Below are 18,473 nucleotides of genomic sequence, written 5' to 3'. Positions count from 1 at the left end.
TTAAAACTAGGGATGGCAACGAATACAGATTTCGGTATTCGAATATTCGGTCACCCTTCCGAACGAATATTCGGATATTCGGTAAACATCTGTTGGAAAAAATGTTTACCGTACCATTACTCCATGAATTCTACCAATCTCTTGCACGACAGTTACATTACATTCACCTCTGTGTTGGGCTCAGAACGGACTATTGTTATGAAAGCGTCTCATTTATGTCATGATCATTACAAGCGTTCATCATTGAGGTTACAGAATACTAAACAATCTCTTGCACGACGGTTACATTGCATTCACTGCATTAAAGAAAACCATCTCATACCATGATATCTTATATCAGTCTTAATTCATTATTATAAAATTGATATGGGTTTTTTTTATGTTAAGAAACCAACATACATACACACGTCGAAGCAATTCCTAACGTCACTCAAAAAAAATATGTTCAATTGTTTACATTTGTGAAGTGCGTGGAATGATTCCATCTGCGTAAATGGGCAATAAATGAGTTCCAAAGAGTTGCATTAAAACTCGCAAGTTTTTGCACGATTTATCGTACATTTAAAAGTCATATTTCTTAATTACATGCATGAGATCTTAAATATCCAATCAAATATACGTTGAATGCGTTTGTTCGGTTTAATCTATTTTATAGACAAAATGGAGGGCTGAGCCTTTCGCAGAGTTGTATGTGAGAGCAAGGAACGACAACTCTGCGTGGAGATTGGAATTCTACTTTCGTTTTTACCGGAAGTTCGCCGGAAGTGACTTAATATTGACACAGCGTTGCCGTCGTAAATTCGAAGCTGATTTTGTTGATTACTTTTTATTGTTAAAATTGAATGACAAAAACTGTTTTTAAACTATTAATATCGTACATCAACAATAGAGCGAGAAACATAATATTACATGACGACAAAATAATTACATGACAAAACAGTAAGATCTAAATATAATTAAAGCTGAACTTAAACGAATGATGTACATAGCCACAACACACTTTGAACCTGTTAACAGACTAAGCAGTTAGTCTTTTAAAGTTGCCACGTTTAAAAGACACTTGGATCGGCGACTTTTTATCGGATGATGTCGTGAAATACTTCCAAGCAGCGGAAGGCGTAGGTGGCATTTTGCTTGGACAGATATTTACTTTATGCGTGTAGCAATTACAATATTTTCAATTAAATGAGGGTGAAATACCAAAAACATTTCTTTAAGTATAATACCTGATTGAATATTGAGTAATTAATAAATGTTTGGACCATACGATACGCAAATACTCATTAGAGGTTGAGTAAATTATTTTCTAAAAGCTTTTTTGATTGGACAACGTGATTATAACCATAAGATCTGTTTTGTTTTTCACACCAAGTCGGCTCTTTCTTTACTCATTTAATCTTTGATTATTTTAAATGTAATTCGAGTAATAAGATCAAGACGGGTCGGTGTTTTAATTGCCATACGGTCTTATTTGTTTTTTACACAAAGTTGGCTTTTCCTTTACTCATTTAATCTTTGATCATTTTAAATGTAATTCGAGTTCATTGGATCAAGTGCAGGTCGGTGTTTTGATTGCCGGCGCGATTTGCACCTATCATAATTTTGACACAAAGTGTCTGGCTTTGTAAGGCGGGATTTAAGACCGGTATACTGTCATCACCATAGCGACGCATTATCGCGCCTACCGGAATAAAAATTTTAAAACGAGGAACGACTTTTTTGACAATGTTTGAAGCAAATTTTACGAATACAAAGTCTTTGAAATTACTCGATTTTTTTTCTTCCGAATATTCGATTCGGAAAACAATATCCGAATATTCGGTCCGGGACCGAATATTCGGATATTCGGATATTCGTTGACATCCCTAATTAAAACGCGTTTACAGCTGTATTTAGCTCTAGCGTGAACCATTTTCATAACTTATTCATTATTTTAAAGTGATTGTAGAATACTTAGTATTTTAAACATCATGAAATTTGCACTTACTGATTTTATTACTAATAATTTGCACTGTTTACGTTTAATATCTTTAATACTGGTGTTGAATATTTTAAAAGTATTTCAATTGTGTGGGAAACATGCATATGTATTTTGTCAAAAATTCAATGTGAGATCACATCGATGCTGTCTGTATACAAGTTTATGTTCTTTATCTGTATATACATCTATACTGTATTATATTCTTTACAGTTTTAATGAATTATCTTGATAGATGTTGTATTTTAATAAATAGTTCTAGAGATTGATGTGTTGAAAAAAATGTATTTTAAGGAGACGTAATTATGCCTAAGTTACAAAAAAATGGATATCGTAGAAAATGGATTTTGTTCAGATACCACCTTCTTTATTTCTCACGCACGAGGTCAATGTCCAAAGACGGCTCCGTTGTATTCACGTGAAAATATCACACAAGAGCTACGACATGACAGTTGAAAATATATTCGTGATGCCTTGAGCATAGTCAAATATTTAAGTTATGATGGATGATATAAAATAAGAGCGTTATATGTAAAGCCGTTGTACCAATTGAGTTTAGAATTAAGTTTAATGCAGAATAATATTTCACTTTGAAAGTATGTCGGGTGTTCAGTAATTGATATTAACATTATTATATTGACAATACAGACCTATTCAACATGAGATACCATATTTAAATGAAAAACCATAAAAAACATTCCCATTTGCATCTTTTAAGAGGTAAAGGTATTTCAAATGCTAATTCAAAACACAGCATATCATGGAGAAAAAAACATATGTGTCTTGTTTTGAGAAAACTGGGCTTAATTCATGTCGTAAAGTGTCGTCCCAGATTAGCCTGTGCAGTCCGCACAGGCTAATCAGAGACGACACTTTTCGCTTTTATGGTATTTTTAGTTTGAAGGAAGTCCCTCCTTACCGAAAATCAAGTTTAGGCGGAAAGTGTCGTCCCTGATTAGCCTGTGCGGACTGCGCACATGTATTATGCCCAGTTTTATCAGAACAAGACACATATTGACTTTGGAATTGAAGCAGGCACTGTTCTGTCTTAAAATGTTTGTTTTTGATAGTTAAGATAGACAATAACCTCTTTGACTCCTAACAAAAAGGGGGAACATAAAAAATAAACACCAAATCATACTGATGTAACAGCCGGTAACAGTCAGCCCGATGTCTGGTTCACTGCTGAAAAACCCTTTCTATTGTGTGAAAAAAGTACATCCGAATATAATGTTAATTCAAGACATTTCTTGCTTTGCATAACCTGGACAACATGCATGTAATTGTATATTAAAATAAACTGATATTAAAGCAGGTAAATATATCAACAACAAAATGGTAAGTTATATTTAAGAAAAGCTTGTGTTGTTTTGAACTATTACTTCCACTAAAAAGTATAATCTATACATTATTTCATTTGTAATTCTTGAATCTAAAAATGAATCCAAGAACATGAATATACACGTGTTTTCTAATAAACGTTTGTTCATACATTTACATGATTTGTAGTATTTACCATTAAAAAAATGTGTTTATGAGCCGCGTCGTGCGAACTGGTTTAAGAACATATGCGGCCAACAAAGCTGCAGACCAGCCTGCTCAGTCATGTCATGAGCTACATGTCGGCCATAAAGTCACGCAATGTTTTGTTGTCTCATTAGCGGACATGTATGGATGGCAGAGGCACATCTCGAGGACTGCTCTAATATGTCCTAAGACCATCTTCAGCATGAGCTCCTGAAGTAAAAACCTTTTGTTCAGACATTTTTTTATCAAAAGTTTGAAGATAACATGCTGGTTTATATTGTTTATAATTCGTTTGAAATGTGGTATAATAAGTATCAACTGTTAATTCTTCGCTATAATTGAACTATTTACGTTTACAAAAATACAAGGAGTCAACAACATATACACTATAGTGATCGTTGGAAAGTCAAATGATTTAGGTCTAGTCTATGGATGAATTTACACATTATTTGTTTTCACAAGAACAGCTGGATGCGGATATACCGCTATTGCAGTTGTACGTTGAATGCACACTTTGGTGACCAGAGGTCCTCACAATATGAAGCTTTTGTATAAAGAAAACTCATACACTTTTAAAAAAAAAAGCTCATTAAGGATAAGCACTTGATCAGCATCGCACAAAACGCTTGTTCAGAATCTTTGCAAGCAACTTTGGGCCAACCCTGCCATGCCACACAGCAGATATGTGGGATTTTGATGGCATTTACACTTACCCCAAAACATATATAATTTATTCATCTTGCATTTGTTGGCCATGTTATAGAAACAACTTCGCTGATAGTATACATTTATGTTAATAGGCGAAATGCAATTGCTGTGTATCAAAAAGCATATGTTAGTAATTAAAATGAAATTGGCATTTAACAGCCTGCATATACTTGCGGATATTTGCTTCCATATCCATAAAATAGGTGTGAGAGTCTATATGATTCAGTTCTTGATAGAATAAGAGGTTCTTATTCGTTGTTACATGTCTAATGGGTGGAGTGGAATGAGATATGAGGGGTATTCAGGGCCTAAGGTGTGTTTCATGCTGTTTAAAGGATAATTCTTTTCTTCTGACTTGTATTTGAAAGTGTTTCGTCTTATAGAGAACTAATATTAGAAAATGTTTGGTGCCGGTACATATTCTAGCTGCCTCATTGTGTACAGCTACAAATTCTGCACTGGATAAAATGAACACACATTGTGAAGTTGGAGAGTAAGCACACGTGAAGCATTGCAAGCGTTGTGGGAAATAGGATTTGAACTTATTGAGAAGCTGGTTATAATATCGCTAAATATTATGCGATATATTTAACCGGACCCTCATTTATTATCGACCAACGATGTCTCGACCGAGGTCAACAACGGATCACGTGAGCCCAAAAACATAGCTTTTAATCACTCTACAAGTCACAATTAATGTCAAATCATCATGAAGCTTTGTCAAATCATTTGTTCAGGTTAATTCAGGTGAGTTCAAAAAATGGTTTCGGTCGATTGAAAACCAATCTCTTGCACGACGGTCACATAACATTTACCTCTGTGTTGGGCTCAGAACGGACTATTGTTATGAAAGCGTCTCATTCATGTCATGATCATTCCAAGCGTTCATCAGTGAGGTTACAGTATACTAAACAATCTCTTGCACGACGGTTACATTGCATTCACTGCATTAAAGAAAACCATTTCATACCATGATATCTTATATCAGTCTTAAATAATTATTATAAAATTGATATGTTTTTTATGTTAAGAAACCGACATACATAAATACGTCGAAGCAATGCCTAACGTCACTCAATAAAAAATATGTACAATTGTTTACATTTGTGAAGTGCGTGGAATGATTACATCTGTGTAAATGGGCAATAAAATAGTTCCAACGAGTTGCATTAAAACTCACAAGTTTTTGCACGATTTATCGTACATTTAAAAGTCATATTTCTTAATTAAATGCATGCGATCTTAAATATCCACTCAAATATACATTTTATGCGTTTGTTCGGTTTTAGCTATTTGGTAGACAAAATGGCGTGCTGAGCCTTATGCAGAGTTGTATATGGTTACAATACACTAAATGATCGCTTCATGTAGGGCTTTTCTCTCTAAAAAAATATCATAGTTGACAGGAAGGCATGTTTTACACTTTTTACCATTATTCAGGTGTTATCTTGCGGAGATAATGGTAGGGCATGAATAGGTGTTCACTTCTGAATCCCTGAAATATGATACACTTGAAGACTATAGTAAACCATTGCACTAGAAAAGGTTACATTCCACTAAGAAACGGCCGAAAAAAAAAGTTGCAAAAACAGTCGATTTTGATTTTAGTCAAGTTCTTTCTTGCATTGTACATGACATATCTTTTTTATTGCATAAATCGATTCCGCTTAGAATGGCCTTTAAGAAAAGGTATGGTTATGGGGGTCTCTATGTGCAAAATGTTGAATTTATTTTCGCTCAAAGTTGTCGCTTTTACATTGAATTATATAGGGAAACTATTTGGTGTATTATGACCTATATGAGAGCAAGGAACGACAACTCTGCGTGGAGATTGATTGAAAACATGACCGTCATTGGGGCGGGGCAATTAGCCTTGTACGACTATATTTAACCTTGTTAACGCTCTAGATTTAAAATTTGTTGGTCCAACTATAATGAAACTTCCACCGATTAATTGTCGTAGTGATATTTGGGCCGAGTTTAAAAATGATTCCGTTACATTAAAAACCATAACCAGCAGCGGCATGGTATTTTGACTTATACGGAAATATTAAACACGGTGTCAAACTCCGTCAAATGCCTTTGCAATGTCGAATTGGCTGGATGTATATCATTGCCGTCGTCCACTGCTATGCATTGTAAATGAACGTAAGGCGGTTTGCAATAAAATCACGTTTGATAAAACTTGTTTGAAGACATGTAAGTAATTGTTTCGAAGTAAGAAAATTGTAAAAGAGGTGTGTGTCATAGTGGTCAATATAAGTTAGCAAACGCAGATAAGAAGATATTGATGTATCGTTTGCTGGATCGGAGGGGTGGAGTTTTTGTCATAAATTGATGTAACGCTTGCCAGTTCCCAGAGTGATAGATTAAGATTAGTGGTCCGTCTTCGAACTAAAACATCATAATATCGCTAAATAATATACGATATTGTAAATCTTACCCCCATTTAGTTTCGCCCGTCATTCGACAGTACCCATAAAAAATGAAGAAAATCGAAGACATCATTAAAAAAAACATTTTCTTCCGTCTAGGCTATACATATACATATATTTCAATTGTATACTCGACCTAAAACAACTCGAATCAATGACGCTTATAGAACGGCTAAGGTCGACAATATTGAGCTACGTTTTGTATTCATAATATTGTTCTAAAAATCGAGTTATGTACATATATTTGGGTTTCCGACTGTATAACAAAACTTGTTAGTGACAAAAAGTATCTAATGTTAATATGTGTATGTTTTGTGACTTAAATACGTCATCCTTCGCCAGCACATATTTATAATCAGATCTATACGAGATATGAAGATGCATTCAATGAAATGCTGTAGTGATTATGAAAATGTATAAAGAGCACTAACAAAGTATTTGCAACTATTGTACTGAATATATATCGTTACTATTTATGTTTTTTATTATTTTAATATATAAAATACACGCTAATTGCATCCATACGGATCAAAATCGAAAATCTAGCGATATGTTAACAAAATTAAATCGACGTCTAATTAAAGGATTACCATATAATAAAGACTTTTTCGATAAAAGCTTCATCGTTTTATTAATAAGCAGCTCTGAAATAATTAAAATGTTTTATGGTACAGCAATATTCGACATGTTTTCAGTCAGTGGAGTATAACTTTGGTAAGAGATCACTGTGAGGAGTTTATCACCAATCGTTTTATCAGAGTTGTCGTTCATTTCAGGGGAATCTAGCGTTTCTGGCAAGGATGTGTAGAATATGAATAATTAAATATGTACAGAGCAGCATCATCGTCTTCTTATTTTTTCGTATGCCCCGAAGGAGGGCATATAGTGATCGGACTGTCCGTCCGTCTGTCTGTCCGTCACACTTTGCGTTTAGGTTTCGACAAATGCTCATAACTTCTATGTCGCTTCAGATAGCAACTTGATATTTGTCATGCATGTGTATCTCATGGAGCTGCATATTTTGAGTGGTGGAAGGTCAAGGTCACCCTTAAAGGTCAAAGGTAAAAAACAAATCCAAGTAAATGAAGTAATAAGCTTTAAAAGGAGATAATTATCTGTACCTGCCAACTGATTAAAAAAAATCTATCAAAGCGGCGCAGTAGGGGGCATTGCGTTTCTGACGAACACATTTCTTGTTTATCTTATTTTTCTTGCTCATATTAATTTTATTGTGGTATCCTGATATTGCGAAGATCGCAGTATATATCGCAAGGATCGAACTTGACATGGTATGTTTAAATAAATAAAATATATAAAAGAAGACATTGTCATCCATGATTCCTCATAGTTTCCGATAACGCGGCTACAATAAGCAGGAGTCCGTAAGACAATGGTCCATTTAACACTTGGTAGGCCCCTAGATTTCCGAGAAAACCAATATGTCCTCTACATAAGATGTGTTGAGAGATAATAAAGGTGTAACATTTGGGGTAAAATGTAAGTCTACATCCCTGTAGTCGTAAGCCCCAGTTTTCAAAGTAAATCGACAGTAGCCAGTGTTTTCTTGATTCATCATGTACATATCACAGTGAAATTCGGATGGTTGTCATTTTCATACATGCAAAAAAAGCAGGTTACACAGGTTTGATATTCTATAATATACTTGCTAAATACTTGTAGTCATAGGTCCCATATTTTTTATGTGAACGGAAATTTGGAAAGAAGTGCAAGAGATTCAAGTCGCTTCAATCACACTGGAAGATTAGTGAGTGTTCTACATATATTGACATGGCCTGTACACTTCACACTAATCAAGAGGCCCGCCAGACGAAAGCTAGCTCGGGTTGGACACGTCATCAGGCACGATTCTCTTTGCAAGGTTATGCTCCACGGCACGCTAAAGGGAGGTCCCAGTCGAGACTTCACACTAAACAAGAACCACGCCTGACGACAGCTGGCTTGGGTTGGACATGTCATCCGGCACGACTCACTGCTCAAGACTGTGCTCAAGGGCACGCGAAAGGGAGGTTGCCGTCTTGGTCGTCAGATGAAAAGCTGGATGGGCAATGTGAAAGAGTGGACCATGGATGAGCTACTCACAGCCCTCAACAACAGACCAGACTGGCGGAGGATCTCTGTGTCATCGTCCCTCTTTTTCCACCACACTTCAGATGATGACACTGATGATGACATGGACCAACAGGTCCAATACACGTCATACAAGTTTGATCTCTTGTATTGTCGGTGGGCCGTAGATGTATGTCCCGGTTTTCCCGTTTGGCCAGCGTACCTGTCAAAAACGGAGACGTATTACTAATTCGTTATGGGATTCTTGAATCGCGCGGGGGTTCGCACGTGAGTATACTTAATTTAAACCATTTTTACATGTACACGTGTTTTTATTTAATTTTCCTGACAAATTTACATTCAAGTATGATACCGTTACTTGCTTATAATTAGTTTTATAGTTTTGAAAGCATTTGGCAATATACGGAATTTTATTCTTGATAAAGACATTCATGTCTTAGATTATGTTAATATTATTTTGAGCCAGATAAGTTTTCTCAGGGTGTCTGAAGAATCAAAAGGCCACACATCATTTCTTAGTTGCAACCGAGCAATTCGGAGTACGAAAATCACGACACGTCAATTATTTAAAGAATAATCAATATTTATTTCATTTGTCTTAAAAAAAATACATACTTGTTTTTTAATGTATAATCTACGTATATAACCTAACCAACTTACCGAACATGTCACGCGGTCTACTTCACGTTGCACTGAGGTCACAACACCCACGTGACCCGGACCTCCGTCTGTAACGCCGTCGCGCCAGTCTTTGCCTTGAAAAGAATAAGTCATTGGTGAACTAGTTTTGCTAGAAACCTATGTAGCATTTTTGCTTGTTTGCTGGTTTTATCTCATTTTAATCCTAGTAGAGGCTTTGTGGCTGGGCTGAGATTCAAACTCACAATCTCCGTTTGTCCAGTAGTACAGATTTTGTACACAACGTTTCAATGGCATTTCGATGGCCTAGCGCCAGGCAGTTACAAAATGAACGATTGTGCTACCCAGTGAATTCAAAATAGACACTCAATTAAAAACTAAGGGACATATGTATGATATTCATGCAAACATTTAAAAGAAGTCGTCACATGTTTTAGCGAAATTGCGGCAAATTAAATAAAACACTATACATTGCTTTCAGCCGGAATTCATGTCTTCAAGAATGACTTCTATACCAACCGAAGCATTACTTAAAAACATAACGTACAATAAATATTCATAAATGTGTATGTTGCGTTAGTTTTGTTATTAAATGTGTTCGGAGTCGGTCATATATACATGTATTTTAATATTTAACATCTCTCTCTGAAAACGTTTTAAATGCGTAAAGTGTCCTTCTAGATTTTCGGACAAAAACAGACTAATCTGGGACGAAACTTTACGCTCCTCCATTAAGCCCCGTTTCACCCGAGCGGCATTCTAATATTTGCTCTGGCTATATCTTACCTCTTGTTACATGAATATTTTGCTGAATGTTTGGGAAGATTTCTCGAGGGACCCGAGGCGTCGGGGATGGGCGTGGTGGGCGTGACTTTGGTGATGGCGTAGTTGATGACGTAGTGTTCTCGTTTGATGGTGAGGTTTTCTCGGACGGCGACGTGGTGTTTCCGTTTGGTACAGGTGGCGCTTTCCTTGCGGGCCGTACCTCTAGAATGCAACATCAATAACATCGTTACAAAAGTATTCTCATTACCCCCACTTATCTCAATGTATAGAAAATGGATTCGGCTGGGTCCACACATTTCAATCCATTTATAAATACATATGAGCCGGGCTATGAGAAAACGGGGTCTAACGCATGTGCGTAAAGGGCCGTCCCAGTCTGAACTGTGCGGAGTGCACAGGCTAATCTAGAAACACTTGTACGCATACAATTAAGAAACATTAGCTCATGGTCAAAGAACACCTCCCATGCGCATAGGGAGTGAGTGTTGTCCATGGATCCTCGACCCATCGCTAGAAATAATAGCGCACCTGTTGTACTCATGGTTTCCTATTGTGAATCTTTTTATTTATCCATGTATGTCTTATCCATGTAAGTCATGTAACTTATTTCACAGCTAGTTCTGTCTGCAGACAGCCCCCTCCCTCACCGCCACACGGGACTCTCTGTGTTGTGGATTGCCGCGTTACTACCTGATTGGGGGCAGATTAGCCCGGTCGTAACATAGCTGAATGTTACCCGGCATAAAGCTAAGGACCGAATACAGATATAACTCACGCTAATACAGCAATTACTATCCCGATAGAAAGCTAAGGCTATTCCGAAATTAAGTGACCAATATCCTGAAAAATGCTAAGCTTTTCACGACCAGGAATATCCCGAAATACATCTTTGACAATTGCTCGTTTTGTGTTATTGCGTCAACAGTGCAATATGATAGTGAAAAACGTGTGTTTACCGTCTTTGGTCCACCGCAATGCTATAGATGACAATTCCTTTTCTAACGAACACGTGACTAGTGTGACTTCATCAAGACCCTTGACCCGAGGTGTACCGTCCAAATGTTCGTCGGCCAACACTTGAGCAATGGTTTGTGATTGTTCGCTGTATTTCTGTTAGGACAAGTAATACATTCGATTACTTTCATAGTGCACAATGTAATGTTTTAAACGCTATTATCACGACATAAGTTAAATAAACTTAATATTAGCTGCCTTTAATTAGCTGTTGGTCAAATTAATTAAACCAACGACCGAGGCTGCCATATTTTGCACAATGTCTCATGCAATGGGTTAACGGAAGAACAACGCTTCTGTGATTAAAAATTGCGATTTGAGTTGTGTAATATATATGCAGTTTCTGGAATACATGTTTTAAGACAGCAATTATACTTTGACGAAATTCAGATTATTTTCCGTCACGAGTGTCTGGGCTCTGTTCATAATGTCGACGATTAGTTTCTCCTTTCGCGACATTTCGTCTGCTTTGCCCATGTACTTCTGCACCACATCCTGTTCTCGTCTGTCAATCTCGCCACGCATCTGAGATTCACGTTTTTCGATGACGTCACGCAGTCTGTTGAAATACGACGTCAGTTCCTGCTTTATACGTTGGGCGTCCGTCTAAAATTCACGCAAACGAATATTAATTGCATTAAATAGTTTATTTAATAACAATTTAATTTATAATTACATGTATAATGGTGATTAATTGCGTGCTGCATACGAATACTTAAACCACTAAACTAATGAAGTAAATTGATGTCGTCCTTTCGCTCTGTACTTTTAAAGCCACTATACGCAATCTATAGTATTTTTTTCAATACTGATAACACGTTCATAAAAAACAAAACTAAAAAAAATGTTCTTAATGGGACCTTTTCACGTTTTGGTAAATTGACAAAATTAAGAGAAAAATACTGTTTCAGATTTGCAATTTTTCGTTTAAGTTATGATATTTGCTATGCTCTAAAATATCCATTATACATGTATGCATATGTTGACGATTGAAAAACCTTACGATTATAAAACGAAACAAACGCGAAACTATTTAATAATTTTGAGAATTCTGTTGTCATCCTTATATTTTGTGACATTACGAGGATTGATTATATAGGGTATAAAAACAATACTCACTGAATAAGCAGATATCCAAGTGGTTTGAATGTAAATTGTTAGACTTAAACTCCAAGTCTCAGTGGCTCGAGTTCAATAGTGGATTCCTTTTTTGCCTTTCTTTAATTTTATATTGTTTATAACTGGAACTATTTAGATCCTATGTTTACATGTATCAATTTAAAGCATGAAATGACAAACGTCAATACATGCCAAAATCTGTAAAAAAACAACCGTCAAGTTGTTGTAATAGAACATCAACGAAATTAGAGTTTCATACAATTGCAAATAATTTTCTGCTGTACAATTAAAAACTCATACAAGAGAGTTTCATTATTGGAAAATCATCAACTAAGCTGCATAGTTTTGTTCTTACGACACAATTTTTGGTTTAAAACAAATACGAATAATCCTGACGGTATCGGCCTTAACATGAAAGTTGAATAACATTTAAGAAAACAATATTTTATATTTGTACAATAAAAACAGATACTTAACGTTATGACGTACCCTTTGGGTCAAAAGTACATAAACGCCAGCAACTAAAAATAGATATCACCGCGGTGACAAAATTGTCACTGCGGTAATAAATGTATCACTGCGGTGATATATTTGTAAATGCAGTGATACTTTGTCTGACCCAACGAGTTTGATAAGAGCTAAATCAAACTGACCAATGTAATAACGTCTCAGAACAGCAAATCGGCGAATATTTACTGCGAATTTATTAAGATGTCTGCCTCCATGGATTACTGTAGAACATTGGCGTTCAGCCCATGAGTTTCAAAATTGTAAGGAGAGTCGTTTAAAACATTACTACTTTGATCACCAAGTAAAATTCTACCGCATGATAAAATAATTTATTTTGCTCTCTGAACTAATTGCGCCGCCATTTTCTTCGATATGCATTTACTGCAGGGTCAATATTTATATTTCAAATTATTTTACTTAATAGAATCAATAAAGGACAAAAACATATGAAAAAGAACATATGAATAAACTCATCAACTACCCTTATTCATCCGTATTAATTTGACATATACACAAATTGTCACCGCGGAAACAATTTTGTCACCGCGGTGATATCTATTTTTAGCTGTTTGCGTATTTGTTCTTTTAACCCAAATGGTACGGCATATTATATACACATCAATGTGGAAATCGTTATGGTAAAAGTAGGGTGATTGAAATGGTTGGATAGGACAGGCAATAAACATCAATGTGGAAATCTTTGTGGTAAAAGTAGGGTGATTGAAGTGGTTGGATAGGACAGGCAATAAACATCAATGTGGAAATCTTTGTGGTAAAAGTGGGGGTGATTGAAGTGGTTGGATAGGACAGGCAATAAACATCTGCATCAGCGGGTAATGTATCAAAGACTTGTGAGCGGTTTTTGTGCTATTATCACTAGTATCGGTTAAGTACCTGTGTTTTCTGTGCCAGGTGCCTGCACGTCTTCTGCGTTGCCCGTAGCAACATGATCCTGGCGTCCAGCCTCGATATGGCCTTATTGTGGTGTTCCTGATAAGCAGTGGTATAATGTTCAGCTTTGAATTATTATCATACATGGGCTTTACCAACAAAAGATAATGCGTTTAATAGGATTAAAACTTTCCGTGAATGAGAGTGAACTTTCTGATTTCGATTGCCTTCTTCGATCAATAAATAGTAATTATTATTTAAAAAAAAACATAGATAAATGTCGAAGGCTTTAAGCACTAGACGTATGCACTTGGAAGTTTGATAAGCAATAAGCAAGCGATTCATGATTAGACTCAACAAACATATACAAATAGCGTTTCAAATGAAACAATCACATCTTTTGTGATGAAGCTGTCAATAAATACATTCATGTGCTTACTAGCAATTCAATCTCATACCGCGGCGATTTTTGGCCTAATTTGGGGCCCCATTCTCGTGCCAAAAAGTATTTATCTTTCACAAATGACAGTCTGAAATTCTCTATTGAAGGTTTTACAAAAATAAATATGGATTACAACATTGAGTTATTTAGTTCATTTCCCTAGCCAACTCTATAAGTTGAACCTTAGTAATACTATATTGAAAACGATAAGTTCCCTGAAGTGCTTGCAAGCAAAAAACACACACACCAATTTTCCTATTTTTGTTCAAAATGATGCTATTTTTCTCAATCTAGAGGTTCCCGGCCCCATTTCAAAATAGTTTAAAAACCAAAACAAAAAAACTTTACCGACAAATTGTCGAACGCATCTGTGAGTGTAGCAAGACTATGTCCGCCATGATTATTTAGAAGGCACTCCGAGCATGTCAGCTCTGTACACGTCTTACAGTGCAGCCGAAACTGCCTGTCATGTTCTACGCAGAAAGGTTCAGAACCATCACCTCTCTCCGTAGACCATCCACGCTTTGTAAGGATTTTTAACCGATGCTTAGAATGGTTTGAGGTTGTCAAACACTTGGGGCACGCATGTCTTGAACACGTTTCACACAGGATTTCACACGTCATCGAATGTTGCGGACATAATGGCTGACTGCCATTTCCATCCGAACGACCACGTGTCTTGGAACTATTTTCTTTCTTAAAGCTTTCCACGATACCCGCCAATTGGAAGTTTTTCGGAAGGTCACGAATCCCATTTCGACCAAGTTCGACATCCTGTCGGCAATCTGGACATTTCAAGGTCAAACACGAAGCATGTAACCCCTCGATGCAATGGCGACAGAAACTGTGCATACACGGCAGAGCGAGGGGATCCGAATACAAGTCCATGCACACCGAACACGTCACGTGGTCGGCAAGACCGGACATCTTCTGTCTGAAATTGAGTGAGGAAAGATATTGTGGTGCAATGTTATACTTTGCATGGCATACACGGTAAGAACAGAAAGAAATCAGTGTTTCTGGCTGTCCAATAAGCGCAGAAGTGAGAACACGCTCTCTTGCGATCTGATTTCAATGCCCGGCGCGTTGGTGGTCGCCATACCGCCCTTACCCACCAGTGGTACATTGTTGTATACTTAAGAGTACCCGGGTTACCTTTCAGTGGAACCTGAGCCGACAACGAACGAATGAGAGCTAATAAGATACAAGAAAGTTGGGACGCACTTCGGGTCCGCATTTGATGCAGCTAAAGGAACGGATGGACCTCATAAACTTCGAAATACACACGTTATTAGGGTTTCGCCTCTTATGTATTGACATATCCATAACTAAAACTTAATTTATAACTTCATACACTTTAAAATTTAAACCACGAAAACGGGCTGTTTTAAAAAAGAGATCGATAACTCTGTTTATTATGAAAATTTAAGCATAAAAAGTAATTGCAAAAATGGCGTTCTTATAGGCGCAAACTTATTCGAGTTGTAAATGGATAATGCAATATCCACTTAATACATCAATTTAAAAGCTCCAGTAAAAAATCACATTTTTTTTAAAAAAGTAGCCCGCAGCAGGGCTCGAACCAGTGACCCCCGGAATCTTGAAGTAAAAACGCATTAGCCAACTGAGCTATCCTGCCAAGCATACATAAGATGCGTATTTTATACGTTATATAAGCAATCTTCGTAGTTTCACAAATTCAAACGACAACAACCGAACTCTCCAAATTATTGAATCATTTCGCGTTGCAACAGTTTATAATTTTTAGGTTTTTAAATCGTCAAATGATGCATATAATGGCTATATTAGACCATGGCAAATGTTTAGTAATACTGTTTCCTCACAAATATCATAACTAAACCGAAAATTTGCGAATCTGAAACAACTTTTTGCAATTTTGTCAATTTACCAAACCGTGAAAAGATCCCTTTAAAGATGGATTGCGCCAACGATTTAACTACGCGGACAGCAGACGAGTGTGTGTATAGCAACAAGCATAATTTATACTTTATATAGTGGATATACAATTTCAGTTAGATTTTAAAGCGATATGTTTATATAGTTTCGAGTTTTTGCAAAATGCCATTACATATGTTTATCAACACATCTATATTAATTTAAATAGTCTTAACGAATTTTAATAGCAAGAAATATTTTACTTCCGTCCTCGGCATTCGAACACAGGACTCGACGGCAGGACTCGACGTACTTTTATCGCGAGAGTTACAGATGCATTAATATTTTACCAATTGCAATGATGATAAGACAATAGTGAACCTATATTTTAGCATCTTTATCACCGTAGTCAGGAGTGTTATTTCGCGTGTTTAAATATATATATAAGAATTATTTTGAACATCGTAATTTTATTAACCGTGAATAAGTGCTTTTAAACCAGTTTAAAAAAGTTAATATAGGAGAAAACTGATATACTCAGTGCATCTACTGTAAACAATATTTATTGATAACATTACCTATCATTACATTAATAAACGCATACAAGAATTCGTTGTTCGTGCTCGTGTAAAGCATAACATAACATAACATAACATAACATAACATAACATAACATAACATAACATAACATAACGTTTATTCGGCATTTAATAGCATATTGCAAATTTATAGCCTATACACAGCATGTGTTTGAGCTTATTTGCTCACACAATGTCACCAATCTTGTTGTAAGTCGTTTTAATTAAAGCCTTCTCCCTTTACGAGTAGCTTGAACTCGCCAACTCGTCTATATAATGTTTGATAATTAAAACGAGATTTAAATAACGCTTACCTGTATTTTGATACGATAATACTGTTTAAAGCTGCAACAAATTGTATATGACTTATAAATAGCATCGATTCATCCTGTTTTAACACAAATACCATAAAGTTCGTATGAAACCGAGATCTGCGTTGAAACTACGATGGTAGGTAGCTATACGTGTATCGATTTACGCTTCAATAGCGCACAGAATTCACCGATAACTAATGGCAATAATCGATATTTCGCATATTGCAAACATGTTTAAAGGTTTTGGCGAAAGTTTAACTTGATAACAAAGTTAACTTACAATGTCCCAGCATATCCGATAAGAATGGTTGTATTCACAATTATAGTCGCAATAAACCCATGTTAGTAGTACAAATGTCTACGCTCGAGTTGCAATCGGTGGATTTGGATTGTGTCCCTTTAACCATGTCGATCATGTACTGAGCCGCATTCGGTGCAATTTGGGCTTAATGCAAGTGCGTTAAGTGAGCAGTCCGCACAGGATAATCAGAGACAAAACTTTCCGCCAAGACTGGATATCGTTAAGGAGAGACTTCCTTTTAACGAAAAATGCAATAAAGGCGGAAAGTCCCCGATTAGTCTATGCGGACTGCACAGGCCAACATGGGTCGACACTTAACGCACAAGTATTAAACCCCGTTTTCCCAGAGTGAGGATCATTTATATTTCCTATTGAATTGGCGACGGTTTTGCTAGACCTATAGTCCCCTGTCCCATATTAGCACGAATGGACACGGAAGCCCTGGATCGCCCCGGATCCCCCGGGACAAACCGGGACAACCCATGGCCTTTTGAGCGTCGACAGTCTTCCAAAGACCATCACCCCGATGATAACACGGCATCCACACGGACCAAACCGGGCAGCAACACGGCGCCCACGCGGATTGTCCCGGACAGTCACTGCAGAGCTACGGACCTACACATCATTTACATGGATTAACACAGACCAAGACGGCATTTACACGGACCGTCCCGGACCTCGTCAAAATGCCATTAAAAATGAAGCTTATTGCTAATGTGGGCCTTCCAGTTCCCAAAAGATCGCCACGAGCAGATTCCGCTACCGACGAAGAACAGCACAAAGAGAAACAAGCTCGAGGCCCAGATCATGTTTGCCATTACATTTACAAGTAGACCAACAACCATCAACGCCTACAACAGAAACTGACGCCTTATGAAAACAGTTTAATGAAGATTGGACAATAAATGTGACTTCTAGAGTGTTAACAAGCTTTTTCTTTTATTTGGCTTAGTGACCTAGTTTTTGTTCTCGAGTGACCCAGTTTCGAACTCGACAGAGATATCATTGGGACGAATCTTCTGACCAAGTTTCATTTAGATCAGACAATAAATGTGGCATCTGGAGTGTTAACAAGGTAAAATGTTGACGACGGACGAAGGACCCAAAAGCTCCCATGATCCCAAAAGCTCACAATGAACACGTTGTGCTCAGGTGAGCTAAAAAGAAGACGTCCCTCGTTTGACCCAGATAATTCTCCTTTTCATTCTATTCACTAGTTTAGATGAATATTTTTCGCGAATTTTCTA

At 36.8% G+C, this 18,473-nt stretch overlaps 1 protein-coding gene across 2 annotated transcripts; it reads right to left on the bottom strand.

The window, feature by feature from the left end:
• Positions 1-7,279: 7,279 nt before the first annotated feature.
• LOC127834547 (tripartite motif-containing protein 59-like) lies at positions 7,280-17,338 on the bottom strand. 2 transcript variants are annotated; one of them, XM_052360527.1, is made up of 8 exons: positions 17,206-17,338; positions 14,486-15,071; positions 13,699-13,794; positions 11,551-11,781; positions 11,118-11,271; positions 10,162-10,362; positions 9,397-9,491; positions 7,280-8,938 (listed from the first exon to the last, which is right to left on the bottom strand). In XM_052360527.1, exons 2-8 carry the CDS (start codon positions 15,062-15,064, stop codon positions 8,864-8,866), a joined length of 1,431 nt encoding a protein of 476 aa, XP_052216487.1. In that variant the 5' UTR covers positions 15,065-15,071; positions 17,206-17,338; the 3' UTR covers positions 7,280-8,863. The 2 variants fall into 2 exon arrangements, with proteins under 2 accessions (XP_052216487.1, XP_052216486.1); XM_052360526.1 differs by lacking the exon at positions 17,206-17,338 and adding an exon at positions 16,926-17,106.
• Between the last annotated feature and the right edge of the window lie 1,135 nt (positions 17,339-18,473).

The sequence above is a fragment of the Dreissena polymorpha genome, chromosome 6 (genome assembly GCF_020536995.1).
Source record: "Dreissena polymorpha isolate Duluth1 chromosome 6, UMN_Dpol_1.0, whole genome shotgun sequence".
In the NCBI taxonomy this organism is placed as follows: Eukaryota; Metazoa; Mollusca; class Bivalvia; order Myida; family Dreissenidae; genus Dreissena; species Dreissena polymorpha.
Note: the sequence above shows the minus strand (reverse complement) of the source record. Positions and strands in the feature narration are given on the sequence as shown.

Excerpts from the sequence above, each read along its gene's own strand:
- LOC127834547 (XM_052360526.1), bottom strand. The coding sequence starts at position 17,020 with ATGGTATTTGTGTTAAAACAGGATGAATCGATGCTATTTATAAGTCAT. Across the intron at positions 11,782-13,698 it reads ACCTGGCACAGAAAACACAG|ACGGACGCCCAACGTATAAA; the intron begins GTACTTAACCGA and ends CGTGAATTTTAG. Across the intron at positions 9,492-10,161 it reads AAATATTCATGTAACAAGAG|GCAAAGACTGGCGCGACGGC; the intron begins GTAAGATATAGC and ends ATTCTTTTCAAG.